General features: G+C 44.3%; 2 protein-coding genes across 4 annotated transcripts in view; one reads left to right on the top strand and one right to left on the bottom strand.

Annotated features, from left to right (window-relative positions):
- The first annotated feature begins 264 nt into the window (after positions 1 to 264).
- polr3c (polymerase (RNA) III (DNA directed) polypeptide C) lies at positions 265 to 15,598 on the top strand. 2 transcript variants are annotated; one of them, XM_017714565.2, is made up of 15 exons: positions 265 to 573; positions 2,646 to 2,792; positions 3,159 to 3,423; positions 4,609 to 4,821; positions 5,321 to 5,403; positions 6,001 to 6,105; positions 6,931 to 7,023; positions 7,139 to 7,219; positions 7,839 to 7,890; positions 11,916 to 11,976; positions 12,063 to 12,213; positions 12,760 to 12,861; positions 13,617 to 13,666; positions 13,907 to 14,056; positions 15,371 to 15,598. In XM_017714565.2, exons 2-15 carry the CDS (start codon positions 2,646 to 2,648, stop codon positions 15,450 to 15,452), a joined length of 1,635 nt encoding a protein of 544 aa, XP_017570054.1. In that variant the 5' UTR covers positions 265 to 573; the 3' UTR covers positions 15,453 to 15,598. The 2 variants fall into 2 exon arrangements, with proteins under 2 accessions (XP_017570054.1, XP_017570055.1); XM_017714566.2 differs by lacking the exon at positions 265 to 573 and adding an exon at positions 594 to 716.
- A 991-nt stretch (positions 15,599 to 16,589) lies between these two features.
- itga10 (integrin, alpha 10) overlaps positions 16,590 to 22,733 on the bottom strand; it is an 81,335-nt gene continuing 75,191 nt past the window's right edge. For both annotated transcript variants that reach the window (XM_037536719.1, XM_037536720.1), the window contains exons 25-31: positions 22,651 to 22,733; positions 21,777 to 21,890; positions 20,509 to 20,616; positions 19,498 to 19,611; positions 19,216 to 19,311; positions 17,730 to 17,843; positions 16,590 to 17,170 (exon numbers count right to left, since the gene is read on the bottom strand). The exon at positions 22,651 to 22,733 is cut by the window's right edge and continues 2 nt beyond it. In XM_037536719.1, coding sequence (XP_037392616.1) covers positions 17,114 to 17,170; positions 17,730 to 17,843; positions 19,216 to 19,311; positions 19,498 to 19,611; positions 20,509 to 20,616; positions 21,777 to 21,890; positions 22,651 to 22,733 — 686 coding nt within the window. In that variant the 3' untranslated portion in view covers positions 16,590 to 17,113. The remainder of the gene's footprint in view (positions 17,171 to 17,729; positions 17,844 to 19,215; positions 19,312 to 19,497; positions 19,612 to 20,508; positions 20,617 to 21,776; positions 21,891 to 22,650) is intronic.

A 22,733-nucleotide genomic window follows, 5' to 3' on the forward strand; every position in this document is an offset into this window, starting at 1 on the left:
CATGCAGGGCACTGTGCGGCAAAATAGTCCCCAAAAAAACTTATTACTTTCAGTTTTTCCACTAGTTTACCATCATCAGCATCCCATATAAGCCCAGGAGACTCGTGTAGGTTCTCTGGTGGTTCTGGATGGTAAATAAAGTGTCTATATCTGTGTTGTAGTCATGGTGACGCCTGGTTCCCATCACCACCACTGTGAAGACGCCTGAACACACACATATGATTGAAGAGACTAATTACGGTGTAGCGTAATGTGGACGATGATGGCGCATTTCACACCAAACCGCTCTAAATGACGTCGTTCACGCGTCATCTATTAGATCACGAGTCCTCCTTTAACACGCGACGCTTTCATAGCATGGATCGAAAATGCTGGACTCGATTCAGTTGATGATGTGAATCGGTTCGACTGATTCGCTGGGGAAAGAACCGGTTCAAGGGAAACGATTCACTGGCGTTGTGGGGAAGCCATGTGAGAGCTGCGAGTTAGCAGCTGGAAACTCTCATTTATCTGTGTTATTAAGCCTGCAAGCCTACAGACAGCACGGGGGAGGCGAAGCTCTGGCCTTTAGAGGTTCGTAAGCCCCTGCGTGGTTTTGCCTGAATGCGGAGGGAGTGTTAAAATCCAGTGTGCCTGACATTGGGAAGCTAACAGCTAACCGAACCGGCTCTGCCATGCCTCTGTAAACAGCTCAGCACGCCAGCTGTTCTAGATAGGTAACTGTATAATCCTTTAAAGGCGGTCTGAGAACTAAGACAGCGTGCAGGTGGACTGGGAAAGTGTCCATAGCCCTCCTTTGACATGTCTCTCTAAGGGTTCCTTGGTTCCACACAGAACCATGGTTCTTTGCATGGCGAGATGGTTCTTCAGATTGATGGAGAACGTGTTGTGAGCCCCTGTGTTGAACCTTTTTGAAAGGGGTTCTTCTGTTGAATACAATCTTGGCAGCAGAGCAGAAGAAGAACCCCTTTTGGTGCATCCATAGGACACAGTCTGCCCCCACGCAGAGAACCATTGAAGCATGAAATGGTTCTGTATTGAACTCATGGCTCTAAATAGAACCATTCCTTTTACTAAGGAGCCTTTGAAGAACCTTGTTATGAAAGATGCATTCGGATGGATAAAAGGGTTCTTCAGACTGATGCTTGTAGGACCTTTCTGAAGATGGTTCTGGGTTCTGCTGATTTGGTGCTTATCTAGGACCGTATGCAGCACGTTTTTAATGTTTTTAAATCTTTTTTTAACATTTGTTCTACTTCCAGGCAAGTTTTGTGACTGTTAATCGGTTTTATTGTGTTGATTGTTTATAAAATCAGAAGTATCTCGCATAGACCGGTCAGGGCTGACCAATCGGACCAAACCAGGGTCGGCCTTCTGATGGATGTGGAACCTTTCTGGTTCTTTTCTTCCATCAAAAATATCACTTTTACCAGTGGTGGACAGTAACTGAGTACCTGAGTAAATGTAATTGGTTTCTGTACTTTAGTATTTTTGGTGTATCTGTACTGAAGTTTCTCCGTTCTGGGGACTTTTTCCTTTCACTCCACTACATTTCAGAGTCTAATATCCGACTTTTTCCTCCTACATTTTGAGAAATCTGTCGTTCCTTTTGGTTTTTGTGTGTATAAAAACGTAACATATCAAAACGAAAGAAGCGCAAAGCCAGAGCACCAATCAGGGCCCAGCGGTCACTTTGTTTAGAGCTGGTTTTGACCTGTTGGTCATACCGACCCAGTGCAGCACGCGGTTCAACGTCAGCGCAGCAGCGTAAAACTTTGGGAGAGTCTGTTCAACATAAATGATGAACTAACCTAACTTTGTGTAAATAGAGCTCAATATAGAAATATGTCCACATATGCAGTCGAGACTGACGCGGCTTTTTTCTGAATTTCTACAAACACCATTTCATTTTATAGTAAATGAGTTTGGGCTGGTTTATGTTTATGAACAGACGCCTACAGATCAACATAGTAAAGGAGCTCATCTGTGATCCTGAGTTTAAAGCCAGTTTTTATTCAACTTAAACTTGGAACTAAGTTGTAAATAAATCTGAAACTGAAACTTTGCTTGTGTGTAAAAAGTGATTTCAGAGCCACTCGGTTCTCCCTGATGGAAACTGTTTACCTTCAGTGTTTTGTGCTTCTGATCATTTTAATAGACGTCAGCGTCACTAATTAATGACCTTCTATTAAAAGACTGGTTTACCAAGAGAGACGCTGGAGGACTTTCACCTGAAATGAGTTCATGAAGCCAGTCTGGTTATAAAAATGATAACAGGACATCAGAGCCAGAATTCCTCTTTTAGTACTTTTACTTTATACTTAAGTACATTTGAAGGTAAATACTTTAGTACTTTTACTCCAGTGGAGGTCTAAAGGGAGGAACTTCTACTTTTACTGGAGGAATATTTTACCCTGGGGGTCTCGACTTCGTCCACCTCTGCCTACTAGTGAAGGAAACTACATAGATATGAAGAACATGAAGCAGTTATTACTCTAGTTAGCAGTAACACTAACACTGCTTTTTACTGTTATAGATGCTTTATGAAGATGAAATGTGGTTGTGTTCTTCCTGAGTTGGGCTCCAGGCCTCAGGAGCTACAGCCTGCTGGTTAGTGAGTGTGTCTTTTATGCCCCCTCTGTTAGATGACGGTGCAGGAGGTGCGTTTGTGCGGGCTGCTGCTGCAGGAGCACTTTGGGGAGGTGGTGGAGAAGGTTGGGACGGAGCTCCTGAGGAGTGGAGCTCTAAACCTGCGAGCTTTAGCTCATCAAACCGGCATCCAGCTCGACCTGGTACTGTTTTTAGCTCCTACCTTTCCCCCCCACACGCCTCCCCCCTTCCCACACATCTGCTGTAGAACCTTCTCCCTTATTCCAGTCGTAGTCGATCAGCCGTAGAGCAAACAAGACGAGGCAAGTCTAGTTTTTCTGGATCAGCTGCACGACCGTAACGTTCCACCTCCCTGTTTCTACACTCACTGTCCATCTTGTCAGCTCCACTGACTGTATAGCTGGACTTAGGGTGAACTTGCTAGCTGCATTAGCCTCGCAGCTCCAGGGAAAAACTAGAAATGCTATGCGGCTGATCGACTGCGTTTACGGTAACTGCGGAAAACTACATATTTAGCTGAACTATCTCTTTATCCTGCTCTCTGCTAGGTGAAGAAGTCTCTGTGTGTGCTGGCTCAGCACAGTATGTGCGTGTTCGGTCCGGGCCGGCGGGGTCCCGGGGGTCCGGTGGAGTACACAGTTAATAGCGAGCGAATTCTCTACATGCTGCGCTACCCGCGATACATCTACACTGCCAAGAGTCTGTACGGGGACACCGGAGAGCTGGTGATCGAGGAGATACTGCAGAGGGGTCAGATGACCATGAGCAGTACAGTCAAGACTGTGGCGGACAGGCTGACCCACAGCATGGAGGGTGAGTGTAGAGGACGGCATCATACAGTGCAGCAGGACTGCAGAGTACGGTTAATGTACTGAATAATAAGTTATTATATTGCTTTACGGTACATTTTTGTATTCTTTTGGGTGTTTGGGCAGGTAGTTTCACTCTGACTTGGTGTTTCTAATAAAGCGGCCAGTTAGTGGAAGCAATAGGTGAGCATTTCTAATAAAGTGGCCAGCGAGCGGAAGCACGGGGTGAGCGTTTCTAATAAAGTGGCCAGCGAGCGGAAGCACGGGGTGAGCGTTTCTAATAAAGTGGCCAGCGAGCGGAAGCACGGGGTGAGCGTTTCTAATAAAGTGGCCAGCGAGCGGAAGCACGGGGTGAGCGTTTCTAATAAAGCGGCCAGCGAGCGGAAGCACGGGGTGAGCGTTTCTAATAAAGTGGCCAGAGAGCGGAAGCACGGGGTGAGCGTTTCTAATAAAGCGGCCAGCGAGCGGAAGCACGGGGTGAGCGTTTCTAATAAAGTGGCCAGCGAGCGGAAGCACGGGGTGAGCGTTTCTAATAAAGTGGCCAGCGAGCGGAAGCACGGGGTGAGCGTTTCTAATAAAGTGGCCAGCGAGCGGAAGCACGGGGTGAGCGTTTCTAATAAAGCGGCCAGCGAGCGGAAGCACGGGGTGAGCGTTTCTAATAAAGCGGCCAGCGAGCGGAAGCACGGGGTGAGCGTTTCTAATAAAGCGGCCAGCGAGCGGAAGCACGGGGTGAGCGTTTCTAATAAAGTGCCCAGCGAGCGGAAGCACGGGGTGAGCGTTTCTAATAAAGCGGCCAGCGAGCGGAAGCACGGGGTGAGCGTTTCTAATAAAGTGGCCAGCGAGCGGAAGCACGGGGTGAGCGTTTCTAATAAAGCGGCCAGCGAGCGGAAGCACGGGGTGAGCGTTTCTAATAAAGTGGCCAGCGAGCGGAAGCACGGGGTGAGCGTTTCTAATAAAGCGGCCAGCGAGCGGAAGCACGGGGTGAGCGTTTCTAATAAAGTGGCCAGCGAGCGGAAGCACGGGGTGAGCGTTTCTAATAAAGTGGCCAGCGAGCGGAAGCACGGGGTGAGCGTTTCTAATAAAGCGGCCAGCGAGCGGAAGCACGGGGTGAGCGTTTCTAATAAAGTGGCCAGCGAGTGGAAGCACTAATAAAGCACTTTTGCTTGTATTTTTCTATCCCTGCTCCCAGATGGTCAGAGTATGGAGTACAGTGAGGTCATCGCTGCCTTCACCCGCTTGGTAGAGACTCATTTCCTGCAGCGCTGCCCCCTGATGGACAATGCAGGAGCAGCAGGAAGAACATCTTCAGCAGTTTCGGAATCTCCTGCTCCTGCTGCTGCTCCTCCTGTTCAACCAGAGAACTTCCCGGACTGCTATAAAATACCCCAGATCCACCTCACCGGTCAGTCTCTCACACTTACAGCACTGACACACACGGCAGCCGTGATTTCCTGTCTGTACTCCTGGAAGTGGCATCTGGATGATCCGTGGTCTTTTATGGCTTCCAGGTTTAGGTGTTTAGTCCGAGCGATGAGACTATTAGCTCTCGGATTGGCTTCCATACGGAGTTGATGACGTACCAAACAGCTCTGTCTGGCTGGTCTCTGTGTAAAATAACCTCCAGTCCACTTTTGTCCACTTCTCATTAAAAAGTGTTTTTGACCTTCACCTCTTTGTCCTGGAAGGTTTTCTCTGCAGACCTTTTTAGATGGATTTTTTCCAGTTTTCCTCTCAATTTGGTCGGGTCCCGTTCCACCCCCTGGTTAGGACCCCCGGACACACTCGCCATTTAAAAGCTGCATATGAAAATGACCGCAGCCGTGGGGGCTTCAGCCAGGAGCTGCCGATGGGCCGAAGGCTGCTGTGTTTGGTGTGTGACGCTGTTTGATCTGCTCTCTCAGGTCGGGGGAAACGCAGGCGGTCAAGTGAAGACGGTGATGCAGAAGAAAGAGGAACAAAGAAGGCCAAAGTGGACAGTGCAGCGGTCAGAACCTCACATACACACACACAGCATAGATAAAGCAGTCTTCAGGCATTACATACCAACTCTCTCTCTCCTCTCCTCTCTTTCCTCCCTTCTCTCTCTCCTCTCTTCATCCCTCTGTCCTCTACCTCTTTCTCTTTCCTCTCTCTCTCTCTCTCTCTCTCTCTCTCTCTCTCTCTCTCTCTCTCTCTCTCTCTCTCTCTCCACCTTTTCTTTTTCTCTCTTTCTCCCCATCTGTCTTTCTCTCTCTCTTTGACCCTCTTTCCTCTCCATCTTTCTCTTTCAACTGTCTCTCTCGCCCCTTCTATCTATCTTTCCCTTTCCCTTCTCTCTTTGTGTCTCCCTCTCTCTTTCCTCTCTCTCTCTTCCTCTTCCTCTCACTCTTTTTCTTTCTTTCTCTTTACTCCTTTGCTCTGTCTCTGCCTTCGCTTTTTTCTTTCTTTTTCTTTCTCTCCTTCTGTCTCTCCCCTTCCTCTCACTCTTCTTTTTCTCTCGCTCTCTCTCATACACTTCTCTCTCTCGCTCCATCTTTCTTGCTATTTTCCTGTCTCTTTCCCCCCCTCACTCTCTCTTCTCCTCCTCTCTCTCTCTCTGCAGGTGTGTGGTGATGAGGGGATTTATTGGCAGGTGAATTTTGAGCGGTTTCATCTACATTTCAGACATCAGGCCATCATCAGTGCTGTGGCCTCCAAACTGGACCAGGTGAAGTCCAGCTGAACACTCGCTCTTCAGCCTCTCAGAAGCGTCTTTCTCTTCACTGCGGAATCATCATGTCAGATCGGATTTCAGCAGAAAGGCTTGTAATGTGAACGTAGCTGAAGTGACTCAGACTGACTCGTGTCCACACAGCCCTGAAAACATCAGATCTGAGTCACATTAGAGCCTCTTTAGCCCAGTAATGTGACCCTAACCGTGTTCATGACCGAGTATCCGCTCATATCGGTGTTTCAGCTGTGAGTGGCGTATGGCGCTCAGTGAAAGTGACTCGGACTCTGAGTCACATTAGGACGGAAAATCGGATTTGTGCCGCTTTAACCTGGTAATGTGAACGTAGCCTTTCATATGTGCTCCTGGATCGGATACGTATCCGGTTTGTGGCCATGCGACTTTAATGTGACGCTCCGATCGGAATTCATGTGCTTTTTTTTTTTTTCCATCATCATTCAGCGTTACCGTGGCAACAGCGCCGAACAGACGTTAAAGCCTGTAAACGGTGGAAAAGCAGCTCGTCTCACCTTTTTCTCCTCCGTCTGGCTCTAATAACGAAGCTGAGAGCTGATCAGAGTTAATGATCTTCTCAGCGAAGCTCGTTCTGCTCGTTAGTTTGTGCGGATGATGCGGTGATTCAGTCACGTGACGTCACTGAGCAGGAGGAGCTCATGAGGGTCAGTTCAGGAGCCGGTTCATCACATTAATGATGGATTTGAGTCTCTGACCTAAACCGCTGTGAACTGTCGAGATAGGAGAATCGTAACCTGAATGTCTTGGCTTTGGGCACATCTCTTGTTTTTCCCCCTCTCGCCGTAGACGAGCAGTGAAATCGTGAGGACCATGCTGCGGCTGAGTGAAGTGACCACACCGGCCAACGCTACGTACACACAGGCGCTCTCAGCTAACGAGGTGAGCACGGACACGCAGACGTGCATTATTATTGTATCTTGGTGTTGTTTTTCATGAGTGGTGCGGTTTTGTTCTGTGGGGTTTGTGTTTATGGTCGTGTTTTATTTTCTGTCAGATCTTTCGAGCTCTGCCTGCCAGCTACAACATCGGCAGACCCATTCTGGACCAGTATCTCACTCTGCTGGTGGACGATCCGGTAAAAATCTGCCTGAAATCACACATACAGATTAGAGAGGTGGTAAGAAATGCATTGATCTGAGGGCAGCAGCTCAAAAAGCTGTAAAAAGCTGTAAAATATTAGAATCAATTGTAATCAATTCTGATCATAATCAGTATCATTACGGTTTAATGTCTAAATATACTACACAGTTTAAAAAAAACAATGGTTCTACACGGGTTCTTTAGTAAAGAAAATGTTTCTATATAGAACCTTCATTCATCAACATTCATATGTCTTTACAGTGGTGGTGATAGGAACCAGGGGTCATCGTGACTACAACATAAATATGGACATTTTATTGCAATAAAATATTATTGCACCATTTCATGATGCAAAGAACCCTTTAATCGTGCTTTGAATGTTCATGGTTCTATGTAGAACCATTTTCTTTACTAAAGAACCCTTTGAACCCTTGTTTTTAAGTGTCTACAGTTTAATTAGTTTAGTGTATTACAGTGGTGGTGATGGGAACCAGGCGTCGCCATGACTACAACACAGATATAGACACTTTATTTACCATCCAGAACCACCAGAGAACCCACACGAGGTATATATATATATTATATACACCTTTCTGTGTGTGTTTTTCTCTCAGATGGAGTTTGTGAGTAAGACCGGTGACAGCGGAGGAGGAATGTATGTCGTCAGTATCCTCTCCATCACAAACATCTCTTTCCTACGCCTAAAAAGAAATGTAGACTATGTGGATCATATGAACATTATAGAGCTTTTAAAATGAAACAGTAGAAGCCGTATCGCCCCCTACGCTTCCTGTAGTGTATTACAGTCTGTCAGAGCGACTGTGTGGATCATATGAACATTATAGAGCTTTTTAAATGAAACAGTAGAAGCCATATCGCCCCCTACGCTTCCTGTAGTGTATTACAGTCTGTCAGAGCGACTGTGTGGATCATATGAACATTATAGAGCTTTTTAAATGAAACAGTAGAAGCCGTATCGCCCCCTACGCTTCCTGTAGTGTATTACAGTCTGTCAGAGCGACTGTGTGGATCATATGAACATTATAGAGCTTTTTAAATGAAACAGTAGAAGCCGTATCGCCCCCTACGCTTCCTGTAGTGTATTACAGTCTGTCAGAGCGACTGTGTGGATCATATGAACATTATAGAGCTTTTTAAATGAAACAGTAGAAGCCGTATCGCCCCCTACGCTTCCTGTAGTGTATTACAGTCTGTCAGAGTGACTGTGTGGATCATATGAACATTATAGAGCTTTTTAAATGAAACAGTAGAAGCCGTATCGCCCCCTACGCTTCCTGTAGTGTATTACAGTCTGTCAGAGCGACTGTGTGGATCATATGAACATTATAGAGCTTTTTAAATGAAACAGTAGAAGCCGTATCGCCCCCTACGCTTCCTGTAGTGTATTACAGTCTGTCAGAGCGACTGTGTGGATCATATGAACATTATAGAGCTTTTTAAATGAAACAGTAGAAGCCGTATCGCCCCCTACGCTTCCTGTAGTGTATTACAGTCTGTCAGAGCGACTGTGTGGATCATATGAACATTATAGAGCTTTTTAAATGAAACAGTAGAAGCTGTATCGCCCCCTATGCTTCCTGTAGTGTATTACAGTCTGTCAGAGTGACTGTGTGGATCATATGAACATTATAGAGCTTTTTAAATGAAACAGTAGAAGCCGTATCGCCCCCTACGCTTCCTGTAGTGTATTACAGTCTGTCAGAGCGACTGTGTGGATCATATGAACATTATAGAGCTTTTTAAATGAAACAGTAGAAGCCGTATCGCCCCCTACGCTTCCTGTAGTGTATTACAGTCTGTCAGAGCGACTGTGTGGATCATATGAACATTATAGAGCTTTTTAAATGAAACAGTAGAAGCCGTATCGCCCCCTACGCTTCCTGTAGTGTATTACAGTCTGTCAGAGCGACTGTGTGGATCATATGAACATTATAGAGCTTTTTAAATGAAACAGTAGAAGCCGTATCGCCCCCTACGCTTCCTGTAGTGTATTACAGTCTGTCAGAGCGACTGTGTGGATCATATGAACATTATAGAGCTTTTTAAATGAAACAGTAGAAGCCGTATCGCCCCCTACGCTTCCTGTAGTGTATTACAGTCTGTCAGAGCGACTGTGTGGATCATATGAACATTATAGAGCTTTTTAAATGAAACAGTAGAAGCCGTATCGCCCCCTACGCTTCCTGTAGTGTATTACAGTCTGTCAGAGCGACTGTGTAGATCATATGAACATTATAGAGCTTTTTAAATGAAACAGTAGAAGCCGTATCGCCCCCTACGCTTCCTGTAGTGTATTACAGTCTGTCAGAGCGACTGTGTGGATCATATGAACATTATAGAGCTTTTTAAATGAAACAGTAGAAGCCGTATCGCCCCCTACGCTTCCTGTAGTGTATTACAGTCTGTCAGAGCGACTGTGTGGATCATATGAACATTATAGAGCTTTTTAAATGAAACAGTAGAAGCCGTATCGCCCCCTACGCTTCCTGTAGTGTATTACAGTCTGTCAGAGCGACTGTGTGGATCATATGAACATTATAGAGCTTTTTAAATGATACAGTAGAAGCCGTATCGCCCCCTACACTTCCTGTAGTGTATTACAGTCTGTCAGAGCGACTGTGTGGATCATATGAACATTATAGAGCTTTTTAAATGAAACAGTAGAAGCCGTATCGCCCCCTACGCTTCCTGTAGTGTATTACAGTCTGTCAGAGCGACTGTGTGGATCATATGAACATTATAGAGCTTTTTAAATGAAACAGTAGAAGCCGTATCGCCCCCTACGCTTCCTGTAGTGTATTACAGTCTGTCAGAGCGACTGTGTGGATCATATGAACATTATAGAGCTTTTTAAATGAAACAGTAGAAGCCGTGTCGCCCCCTACGCTTCCTGTAGTGTATTACAGTCTGTCAGAGCGACCGTGTGGATCATATGAACATTATAGAGCTTTTTAAATGAAACAGTAGAAGCCGTATCGCCCCCTACGCTTCCTGTAGTGTATTACAGTCTGTCAGAGCGACTGTGTGGATCATATGAACATTATAGAGCTTTTTAAATGAAACAGTAGAAGCCGTATCGCCCCCTACGCTTCCTGTAGTGTATTACAGTCTGTCAGAGCGACTGTGTGGATCATATGAACATTATAGAGCTTTTTAAATGAAACAGTAGAAGCCGTATCGCCCCCTACGCTTCCTGTAGTGTATTACAGTCTGTCAGAGCGACTGTGTGGATCATATGAACATTATAGAGCTTTTTAAATGAAACAGTAGAAGCCGTATCGCCCCCTACGCTTCCTGTAGTGTATTACAGTCTGTCAGAGCGACTGTGTGGATCATATGAACATTATAGAGCTTTTTAAATGAAACAGTAGAAGCCGTATCGCCCCCTACGCTTCCTGTAGTGTATTACAGTCTGTCAGAGCGACTGTGTGGATCATATGAACATTATAGAGCTTTTTAAATGAAACAGTAGAAGCCGTGTCGCCCCCTACGCTTCCTGTAGTGTATTACAGTCTGTCAGAGCGACCGTGTGGATCATATGAACATTATAGAGCTTTTTAAATGAAACAGTAGAAGCCGTATCGCCCCCTACGCTTCCTGTAGTGTATTACAGTCTGTCAGAGCGACCGTGTGGATCATATGAACATTATAGAGCTTTTTAAATGAAACAGTAGAAGCCGTATCGCCCCCTACGCTTCCTGTAGTGTATTACAGTCTGTCAGAGCGACTGTGTGGATCATATGAACATTATAGAGCTTTTTAAATGAAACAGTAGAAGCCGTGTCGCCCCCTACGCTTCCTGTAGTGTATTACAGTCTGTCAGAGCGACTGTGTGGATCATATGAACATTATAGAGCTTTTTAAATGAAACAGTAGAAGCCGTATCGCCCCCTACGCTTCCTGTAGTGTATTACAGTCTGTCAGAGCGACTGTGTGGATCATATGAACATTATAGAGCTTTTTAAATGAAACAGTAGAAGCCGTGTCGCCCCCTACGCTTCCTGTAGTGTATTACAGTCTGTCAGAGCGACTGTGTGGATCATATGAACATTATAGAGCTTTTTAAATGAAACAGTAGAAGCCGTGTCGCCCCCTACGCTTCCTGTAGTGTATTACAGTCTGTCAGAGCGACTGTGTGGATCATATGAACATTATAGAGCTTTTTAAATGAAACAGTAGAAGCCGTATCGCCCCCTACGCTTCCTGTAGTGTATTACAGTCTGTCAGAGCGACTGTGTGGATCATATGAACATTATAGAGCTTTTTAAACGAAACAGTAGAAGCCGTATCGCCCCCTACGCTTCCTGTAGTGTATTACAGTCTCTCAGAGCGACTGTGTGGATCATATGAACATTATAGAGCTTTTTAAATGAAACAGTAGAAGCTGTATCGCCCCCTACGCTTCCTGTAGTGTATTACACTCTGTCAGAGCGACTGTGTGGATCATATGAACATTATAGAGCTTTTTAAATGAAACAGTAGAAGCTGTATCGCCCCCTACGCTTCCTGTAGTGTATTACAGTCTGTCAGAGCGACTGTGTGGATCATATGAACATTATAGAGGCTTTAAGGCTCTGTCTTTTTTTTGAGTAAGTCTAATGAGTCTGGTCGAAAGCTAAAACGTAAGAGTGGTTCATACTCGTAATGTTGATCCTTAAGTGTGTGTTGAGATTTGCACCGAGCGTTGGCCAACCTGGCCAGAGCCACGCTGGAGTCTGTGGTTCAGGAAAGGTCAGTGCGGTCACTTTCTGCTTTGTTTAATGTTCACCGGTGAACGTTTTGGGTTTGTAACCATATTTGGTTCCCTTTGGGGTCAGATTCGGTTCACGGTCGGCCCGGATCTTCCGCCTGCTGTTGCGGAAACGGCATCTAGAGCAGAAGCAGGTGGAGGATTTCGCCATGATTCCAGCAAAGGAGGCCAAAGACATGCTGTACACACTGCTGTCCGAAAACCTCGTCCAGTTACAGGTAGCAAAATCACAAACTAACTGCCACAAACATGCATACCTTCAAAATCTCACTTCTCCAAACCTTACAGAAGGAGAAAACTAACCTTGAGTGGAAGTTAGTTAAGTGTAATTTGAACAACAACAATATAAGTGTTGTCCAAAGACAAGGACCATCCATACTTTATATTTGTCTTTAATAAATTATCTTCATTACATGTGGGATGCAAATTGGAAATGCAAAGCTGCATATGTGAAGATCGTCTGTCCTTCCGTGTGGCGCTGCCCACTTCGTGAACGAATCATTATTTGGAGTAGGTTTTTTACGGTGAATCAATCAGTGATTCACGAGCCCAACTGAACCAAATTGAGCACCAGAAAATTTCTCGTTTCTATAAAAATATATAACCTTCTTGCTTCTTGTTCTGAGGCCATTGGCGAGTAGAAGTCAGACATTGGACTCACTCGTTGAACAGAATTGGGAATAGAATTGACTCTGTTACTTTGGATGTGTTGTTGAAACGAACAGCTCAAATGAACTTTTATACTTCTGTTTCGCTTTCTCTAGGAAATCCCGAAGACCCCCGACTACGCCCCCTCCCGCACCTTCTACCTCTACACTGTTAACCAGCTGCCCACTGCAAGACTGCTGCTGCAGAACTGCTACAAGGTACTACAGACACCCACTCCACTCTCACATATATGACACCTGATAGATCTGTGGTCCGTTGCACCCACTGTGCGTAAGATCAAGCCTAGGCTAGGTTTAAGTTCAGCTCTTATCATTACTACATCAGATCTACAAGCTATACTACAAACTAGTTTTAACATTGAGCTCAGTAGGTACTGAATATTTACAGCCCTCTCATCAGGTGTAAGTGTTGGAGAAACTATTAGAAACAACATAGAAAACACGAAAAAGACCAAAAACAGGACTTTTTTTGGTTACTAAGCTAAAAACTCTGCTCACAGCTCTAATCATCGCCCTGATTTAAACTACAAGCATGTAGCTAAACACCACCAGCTCCAGCTCAATGAGACGCAGAAGCCCAAACTGCTAACCTGAGGCTGCGTTTTGTAAAGCTGCGTGTTTGGTTTCTCAGTGAAATAATCCGAATAATCGGACAGTGGCTGTAGATAATTAGTTTTATTTGGTTTAACTTGTACACATCGTTCTCTTCTGTCTTGGAGATTTTTTTCCTCAGTAGGTTGTCATGCTAAAGCAGCGTACGCAGGAGTTAGTGGTTGGTAATTAAGACACGACTTACAGATTTGCGGTGCAATCAAATTAAACTAAAAGTATAGTTTGAAACAAACTAGTTGAGCCAAGTTTATAGTAAAGACTTTATGCCCAAAATTAAGTATAAACTTATGCAAACCTGGTGCAACCCAGTCCAGCAGTGTTTGTGTGGAACTCTTTCACAGGCGGTGGGGAACCTGATAGAGAGGAGACTGTTTGAGACCAAAGAGAACAAGTGAGTTCCTGACACTCTTTTAATGCTAGTACAGTGGAAGTTGGGTGCTGGAGGGTAAAGCAGTAGTTTCCCTGCTCCATCACTCCTGATTCCTCTCCGAAAGGCAGAAATACTTTGCAGTCGGAGATCTAATGTGGTGTTGAATCAGGTCTTGGAACAGGGAAAATGCTGTGCCTTGCAACATTGTGTCCCTCCTTGTTTTCCTTTCTCTGCTCTAAATTCATTGGTGGTTGATTGCAGACGTCATTTGGAGAAATCTCAGCGAATAGAAGCGATCCTGGCGTCGCTGCAGGCCAGTGGAGCGGACGCTGCTCAGCTGACTGAAGTGGAGGAGATGATCACGCCGCCAGAGAGGCAGCAGCTGGAGGCCCTGCGCCATCACATCAACAAGTACCGTACCACTGGATAGCATTAATTCTGGGGATGCATCGATACCATTTTTTAGACCCAGTAGGAGTACATATTTTTTAGTACTCGCAGGTACAGAGTCCGATACCATACTGAGTACCTACTTGGAATGAAGTAGTTGTTGGTGCAAATGTACCTTAACAGTTAAATCATTTAATCTATCTGATTGTGAATGAAGTACATTAGCTAGCTATGCTACATTAGTGATCTTGGATCGAGCAGCGCTGCAGTGGAGAAGAGCAGCTCAGAAAAGCTCTTCTGTACATCTGTGAGTAAAGTAGGTTTCATAGTTTTGATCCTCATCTGTCACTTTCAGCAGCAGCACAGCGACAGCAGGAATCACATCCGAGGCTGACGCATGTTCTTTGGTCACTCACTGTACGTTTGAATAGACCATCGTGTTCAGACAAGGCTACGATTTATAAACTCACACTGTATGAAACGCTCTGTATGTGAAACAAAGCCTTTACAGACGCTCCGTCAATAAAGCTGGTTCATTCAGAATAACCGAGTACTGAGCAAACATGCTGAGACACTGAGCAGCGCTGCTAACACAGAGCACTGAAGATAAAGCAGGTGGTGATGTTCACGGTAGGACAGTTCGGTCTCTCTACGCACTATTTTACAAAAATTTACTGTGTTAACATTTATACCTTGTAATTATATTCAGTCCAACAGAGTAAAGTTGGCATAAATGGACTTTGGTGGCAAATGTCAACTTTTATGCCTCTGTTTTGTTAGACTATCTGCCTCCACCCATATTTCTCATGCTGCATCTCTACGTTGGGGAGAGTGAAGGACACATTTTTCCCATATGCACAGGAAATATATTTCCATATGTTGTCGCCCCCCATGTGATTTTAAATATATTTTGGTATATCTTTGACATGTATGTAAATATTAAAAACATATATTCCGTGTGCATATATGTGCAAATGTCTCCACCTGTATTAGGGAAGCAGCTGTGCTTGTGTTTTTATGTGTTTAAAAATAGGCTAAAGTTACACAGCGAATTCCTGGTGGAACTCTGCCAAGGCGGTGTGTTTAGAGTGACCCTTTTTTAATTTAACCACAACCCTTTTTTAATTTAACGTATGAAAATAGCCCCGGAATTTAATTTTAGCTGAAAAAATGACCAGATGCGGTACTGAATATTCATAATCAGTGCATTTTGTACACCCCATAGTGCGACATCACATTAACAATACCAGTCCAAACACACAGAGCACTAAAGAGACGCTGGGCGCTGTGGAGTCGTGACCTTAACAAGCAACTCTCTCTGTTTTCTGGCGGCAGGTTGGACTCGAGCGAGAACCAGGTGGATGAGACTATATTCCTGCTGGAGTCTTACATCAGTTCTACTTCGTCTTCTCGTTGAAGCCACAGCGGATCTTTTATTTAGGTCATTCTGCGTCTGGACGGTGCTGTACGAGCGTGTGTGGACGTGGGAAGAACGTTTGGTTATGAGTGTATTTGTTTAGGGATTTATTAAAGATGAATCGTGTGCACTTTTTTTAAAGATTATTATAGTGCTGGTTATTTTATTGCTTGTGAAAAACACCCAGACGTACACACACGCCTAGTTAGCTGACTGAGCGTCCCGAATCAGCACCCAAATTTCACGTCTTAGTGACTGCTACTGCTGTTTCTCGCAGTGCATCGCTACATAGGAGAGAGTGAGGCCTACATTTTCTGTTTTTTTTTTAAATAAATAAATATAAAACTATTCCCAAAGGAAATGTTTCCATCTTTGTATGTCTCTGTCATCAGTATGTCTCTGACATGCATGTAAATATTAAAACGACACTATTACATGCGCATGTAATCCACAACGTTAGTTAAAAATAAATCTGCATGTTTATATACACACTCACAATCTAAGCCACTTATCCTCCTGGGTGTCAGGGGTTGCTGGAGTTAGTAGTCTTTGGGCAGAAGGCAGGAAACACCCTGGACGGCCGTCCGTCCAGACACACAGACATACGGATGCCCTGAATCATCACCCAAAATTCAGGCTTCTTAATGGCTACTGGTGCTGTTTTTCGCAGTGCATCGCTGCATAGGGGAAAGTGAGGGACAGCGATATGTTTTTAATATAAGCAAATTTACACACACAATCTAAGACGGTTATCCTCCTGGGTCGCAGGGGTGCCAGCCTATCCAGCGGTCACTGAGGGGAAGGTAGGAAACACCTTGGACCGTCCGCCAGTCCATCACAGGGCAGATACACACATACATTCACACATAGGGGCAATTTAGCATTTTCAACTGGCCTGGCTGCACGTCTTTGGGCTGTGGGCGGAAACCTACCTGGACACAAGGAGAACATGCAGACTCCACAGAGAAAGGACGATGGTTACCCGGCCGGGGAATCGAACCCAGACCATTCTCGCTCCCCAATGTGCCACCATGCTGGCCCATGAAAAATGCAGAGGAGTGGATTATGAATAAAAACTTGATGAATTCGGGGCTGGACTGGATATGGTGGGCTATTTAATTGAGAAAGAACGTCGTGTTTGTGAAACAACTTACAAAACTTTATTCAACATCAGCTCCATAATACGAAACAATTTACAGACCTTAGAAATGAGCGGGAAAAAAACTGGTATCTGTTCGGAGATAAATAAAGCGTATCTGACTGCCGTGAATTATACTCTTGACTCTTATGCATAGTGCATTTCACTGCTCTGAGTTCCTACCCCACCCTCCTCCCCGCAATCCAAATATAGCCTAACGTTGGCAGTACCGTCGCCGAAGCTACATTGAGGTCATTCATCGCAGCGCCCTGGGAAACTTGCCCAAGTCCATTGGACTTCTCCACAGAGCTAAAACGAGGTCCTGAGCGAGCACAACACACTCCGGCTTGCTAGAGCCCAAAGTACCTTGGTAACGTCAGAGTGAGTGGAACGTGGTTCTCTCAGTGACGGAGGGCAGCTATAATGGATTAAAGTCCTGCTCCCAGAGGAAGGGAAGGGGTCATTTGTTTAAACTTGCACTCTCAGATCTCCACCGCAGAAACGTCAGTGCTGGTGGGCAGAATCAGTCGTCGTGGTTTTCGTCCTTGTCCGTCCTCTGTTTCCTCGTGAAAAAGCCCAGCTGTAGAGCAAATGAAGAGAAATCGGTGAAATTAAAGTGACAGTAGAGGTGGGCATAACATTCGGACCACCTCCTTGTTTCTACGCTCATTGTCCACTTTATCAGCTCCACTGACCGTATAGTTCCACTCTGTAGTTCTACAGTTACAGACTGTAGTCCATCTGTTTCTCTGATACTCTGTTACCCTGTTCTTCAGTGGTCAGGACCCCCATGGACCCCAAACTGTGCAGCAGCAGATGAGCTGTCGTCTCTGACTTACATCTGCAAGGTGGACCGACGAGGTAGGAGTGTGTAATAGAGTGGACAGTGAGTGGACACAGTGTTTAAAAACTCCAGCAGCACTGCTGTGTCTGATCCACTCACACCAGCACAACACACACTAACACACCACCACCACGTCAGTGTTACTGCAGTGCTGAGAATGACCCACCACCCAAATGAGCTATCGTCTCTGTTAAGCTAACTCTGTTAGGTAAGAAATGGTTCTATATAGAACCATGAACACTCAAAGAACCTTAAACACGACTAAAGTGTTACAGAAGTGTCTGATGTTTTGTACCTTCCAAAGGACGAAGATGATGAGTGCCAGCAGAAGCAAACCTCCGATGATGCTGCCGATCAGGATCCAGAGAGAGATGGGAATAGAGCGACCCTTCAACACCTCCAACACCGTCTACACACACACACACACACACACACACACACACACACATGCACGTGCATCAAAGTCTCTGTTTCTATATCTGTGTCTTTGTGATGATCCAGCTCAGAAATCCAGTTCAAACCCTTCCTGAATCAGTAGAGACGCCCTTTCTGTTCCATCGCATCATGAGATCATACGAGACTCAAATCTGGAGTTATGAGCCTATGAAGAGGGGCTGAGATGAACATTATCTGCCTCTCACCGTTTGGAGCTGCTGGATTTGTGTGTCTGTCTACATCTCTGAGGTGAGAGTCTAAGTCAAGACTTGAAGCTCTGAGGTTCAAGTCAGAGTCGAATCTTGAGTTTCTGAGGTTCATGTCCGAGTCGAGTCTTGACTCTCTGATGTGAGAGTCCAAGGCGAGTCTCTAAGGGTAGAGTCCAGTGGAATCTTGAGTCTGTGACGTGACTTTCTGAGATGAGTCTCTGAGGTGAGAGTCCCAGTCGAGTCTCGAGTCTTTGAGGTGAGAGTCCAAGTTTAGTCTCTGAGGTGAGGATCTGAGTTGAGTCTTGAGTCTCTGAGGTTTGTGTCCAAGTTGACTCTGGAGTCTCTGAGATGAAAGTCTGAGTCGAGTCTCTGAGGTGAGAGCGCGAGTCGTGACTTAAGTCTCTGAGTTGAATGTCTAAGGTGAGTCCAAGTCGATTGTGTCCATCTACATTCTGTGTGAAACGGACCGATGAAACTCTCAGGAGATCACTAAGGACTGACCGTCACGCCGGAAACCCTTCATTCTTCATTCAGTCCACATCAGAGACTCGTGTGAAACGGCGTCAGAAAGTTTAGAGCTGCTGAAGCTGCTGCAGCGGGTTTGGAAAGTAGTGATGAGGAGAACATTCATCTCCTATTTTACTCGTTCATTCCACTACTAAAGACTTTAGTGAACACATTTCATGCACCAAAACAACTCGTCTACATCCGTAAAGCTGTTTTCATAAGAGATACTAAGAATTTCTAAAATCGGATTTCAGTTTTTCAGATTTAGGGCCCAATTATCTCCGCACACAGCGATCCAGGTCAGAAGGGCCTCAGTAAAGAGAGCTGAGACTGTTCTGAACATTTTCATATATAATATATGGGTATCACGTTGTATGCAAGAGCCTTTAAAGGCGAATATAAGAATACTGTCCATGCAAAAATCAAAAAAATTACCTTAAGGGTTAATAAGTGGCTTGTTTTAACTGATGCTATTTACATTTTCTTATCATATTAAATTATATCGGTTATCATCATTTCTAGCTTCTTAAAATCAGCATCGGTGTTGGTGACAAAATTTCAGACTTCATTTCAAAGTATCCCATTAACCATAGTCCTGTTTGAGGCCTCATATTCCTGCAGTTTTCTCACCTCCCTCCAGAGGGCAGCATTCCCCAGTGTGACCAGACTGGACTCCCGTGCAGACAGATGATAGGAGCCCACTATCATCACAGCTTTGAACTTAGCCTGATATACACACACAGACACAGGAGGGTCAGCCTGCACTACACAGCACTCAGCAGAAAGCCTGACGTATGTGTACTGAACGTTTATGGAGAGATAATGACCACCAGCTGACCAAAGAGGGTGGTTTTCATCTTTAGCTGAGCAATAAGGAGTGTGTGTGTGTGTGTGTGTGTGTGTGCGCCTCACCTGTCTGAAGAAGTTGTCATGCACTCTTCTGGTGATGCGGATAAAGGCCGTCTGTCCTTTCAGAAGCTGCTGGATTTCACAGACCACCTCCACGCACCACGCTGTGCTGCAGTTCTGGACAGAAACCCGTATGGACGGTCTTTAAATGTTACTACAACCGCTTAAATGACCAGTATTACATTTCTTTTGTATTTAATAATTCTCTGAGGTCCAGTTATGATGTTTGTATGTTTTTATGTGTCAAAAACAGTCCATGTATGGAAATCAGGCAGCTTTTCAATGGGCTGTTTTTGTGATGTCACAAGTACCAGTGCATTTACATTCATCCACCTATTCAGCAGCTTAGCCAACCCACCCACACTGAAGTTATACTATAAGTAGTGTGCACACACACACACACACATGCACACACACACACACACACACACACACACACACACACATGCACACACACACACACACACACGCGCACACACACACACACACACACACACACACACACACACACACACACACACAGGCGTAACTCTTTGTTGACCACCTTCCTGTTTCTACATTCACTGTCCATTTTATCAGCTCCACTGACCGTATAGTTCCACTTTGTAGTTCTACAGTTACTGCAGTGTGGGGAATGACCCACCACCCAAACAGTACCTGCTCTGTGAGGGTCCATGGGGGTCCTGACCACTGAAGAACAGGGTAACAGAGTATCAGAGAAACAGATGGACTACAGTCTGTAACTGTAGAACTACAGAGGGGAACTGAACGGTCAGTGGAGCTGATAAAGTGGACAGTGAGCGTAGAAACGAGGAGGTGGAACGTTACGGTCATGCAGCTGATCCAGAGGTGGTCATGTTATGCCTGATCGGTGTCTATATGTATATAATTTAAAAATATAATTATATATATCATTTTTAATCAGTATAATAATGTGTCACACAGTCCACTGCACAGTATCGATGAAAGAAAAGCATATTGTGATAATATTTGGAATGAGCAGATGTTTCTCACCAGCATCTCGTTCTTCTTCATGTCCTCAGGATGCAGTGGACGCACGTCTCTCTGAGCAGCTTTCAGCTGAGCCAGGTCACTCCTCACACTGCAGTTCACGCCTGAGGCCTAAACACATAAACAAGCTGCAATATTATAAAACAAACACCACAACGTTGTTTTGGAAACAACAAACAGTAAATGATAAATAATGACCTGAGAATTATTCAAAGTCATTTCTCCTCAAAGTATTTACCTCAACATTGCCTGTTTTTAAAATAGGAGGCATTCTGGACATTAATTTTATTAAAAATTCATTCTGGATATTAATGTTATTAGAACTACACTGTAGATGATCATTTTATTACAATCTCATTCTAGATATTAATTCCATTAGAGCTTTGTTCTGGATATTAATTTATTACAAATGTATTCTGGATATTAATTTTATTAAAAATTATTCTACTAGAACTTAATTCTGGATATTAATTTTATTACAATTTATTCTGGATATTAAGGTTTCTAGAACTTCATTCTGGATATTAATTTATTAAAAATGTATTCTACTAGAACATTCTGGATATAAATTTTATTTAAAAATTATTCTGGATATTAAGGTTACTAGAACTCCATTCTGGATATTAATTTTAATAGAACTTCATTCTGGATATTAATTTAGTAGACCTACATTCTGGGTATTAATTTTATTAAACATTTATTCTGGATATTTACTAGAACTTCATTCTGGGTATTAATTTTATAAAAAAATATTCTGGATATTAATTTTAATAGAACTTCATTATGGATATTAATTTTATTAACAATGTATTCTACTAGAACTTCATTCTGGATATAAATTTTATTTTAAAATTATTCTGGATATTAAGGTTACTAGAATTTCATTCTGGATATTAATTTAGTAGAACTTCTTTCTGGATATGAATTTTATAAAAAATGTATTCTGGATATTAATTTTACTAGAACTTCATTCTGGATATTAATTTTATTAAACATTTATTCCGGTTATTAATTTTACTAGAACTTCATTCTGGATATTAATTTTATTAAACATTTATTCCGGGTATTAATTTTACTAGAACTTCATTCTGGACATTAGTTTTATTAGAACTTGTTTTAGAATCATTACAGAATCGTTTCATACTTTAATCTTTAATACTTTAATCCAGACGGATTCTGTATTATTCAAACCAGGGACTGTAAACTTCTCAGCAGCACTGAGGACACAGGCAGAGTGGAATGAAGGTCCTCACACACAGCTGGACACTCACGTTGTGAGAGAAAGCTTCCACCACCGAGGAGAAGACTCTGTCTCCTGAAGCCACGGCGGGTAAACTCACACTCAGCTCCAGATGTCTGACCACATAGCAGCCGAGATTCTGTACCTGAACACACACAAACACACAACCTCACACACAGAACTTCAGACGCCGCACGTCACCTTTATGGGCGTTTCTGACAAGAAGAATCTGAAAGTAGTCCATCTGTTTCTCTGATACTCTGTTACCCTGTTCTTCAGTGGTCAGGACCCCCATGGACCATCACAGAGCAGGTACTGTTTGGGTGGTGGGTCATTCTCAGCACTGCAGTAACACTGACGTGGTGGTGGTGTTTGAGTGTGTGTTGCGCAGGTGCGAGTGGATCAGACACAGCAGTGCTGCTGGAGTTTTTATTAGACGCTCCTACCTTGTCGGTCCACCTTGTAGATGTAGAGTCAGAGACGACAGCTCATCTGCTGCTGCACGGTTTGTGTTGGTCATCCTCTAGTCCTTCATCAGTGGTCACAGGACGCTGTTGGCTGGATATTTTTGGTTGGTGGACAATTCTCAGTCCAGCAGCGACACTGAGGTGTTTGAAAACTCCAGCAGCACTGCTGCGTCTGATCCACTCAGACCAGCGCAACACACACTAACACACCACCACCTCGTCAAAGACCCACCACCCAAATAGTACCTGCTCTGTGAGGGTCCATGGGGGTCCTGACCACTGAAGAACAGGGTAACAGAGTATCAGAGAAACAGATGGACTACAGTCTGTAACCAGTGTGAAACCATGTGGTCAGTGGAGCTGATAATGTGTGAAAAGTAGGAGGTGGTTTTAATGTTATGGCTAATAGTGTAACTGATAGTTGATTTTAAGACACACCCTGAAGTGTGTGTAGAACTCAGGTCCCGTCCCCTCTGACACAGTCCTGGTTGGATGGACCTCATACCGGTTTAGATTGGAAT

Source organism: Pygocentrus nattereri, chromosome 3 (assembly GCF_015220715.1).
Source record: "Pygocentrus nattereri isolate fPygNat1 chromosome 3, fPygNat1.pri, whole genome shotgun sequence".
In the NCBI taxonomy this organism is placed as follows: Eukaryota; Metazoa; Chordata; class Actinopteri; order Characiformes; family Serrasalmidae; genus Pygocentrus; species Pygocentrus nattereri.

What these genes read in the sequence shown, in the direction of transcription:
- polr3c (XM_017714565.2), top strand. Translation starts at nt 2,646, where the DNA reads ATGACGGTGCAGGAGGTGCGTTTGTGCGGGCTGCTGCTGCAGGAGCAC. An exon ending in CTCTGCTGGTGGACGATCCG is followed by an intron (nt 7,220 to 7,838) that starts GTAAAAATCTGC and finishes TTTTTCTCTCAG; the next exon opens with ATGGAGTTTGTGAGTAAGAC. An exon ending in AAAACCTCGTCCAGTTACAG is followed by an intron (nt 12,214 to 12,759) that starts GTAGCAAAATCA and finishes CGCTTTCTCTAG; the next exon opens with GAAATCCCGAAGACCCCCGA.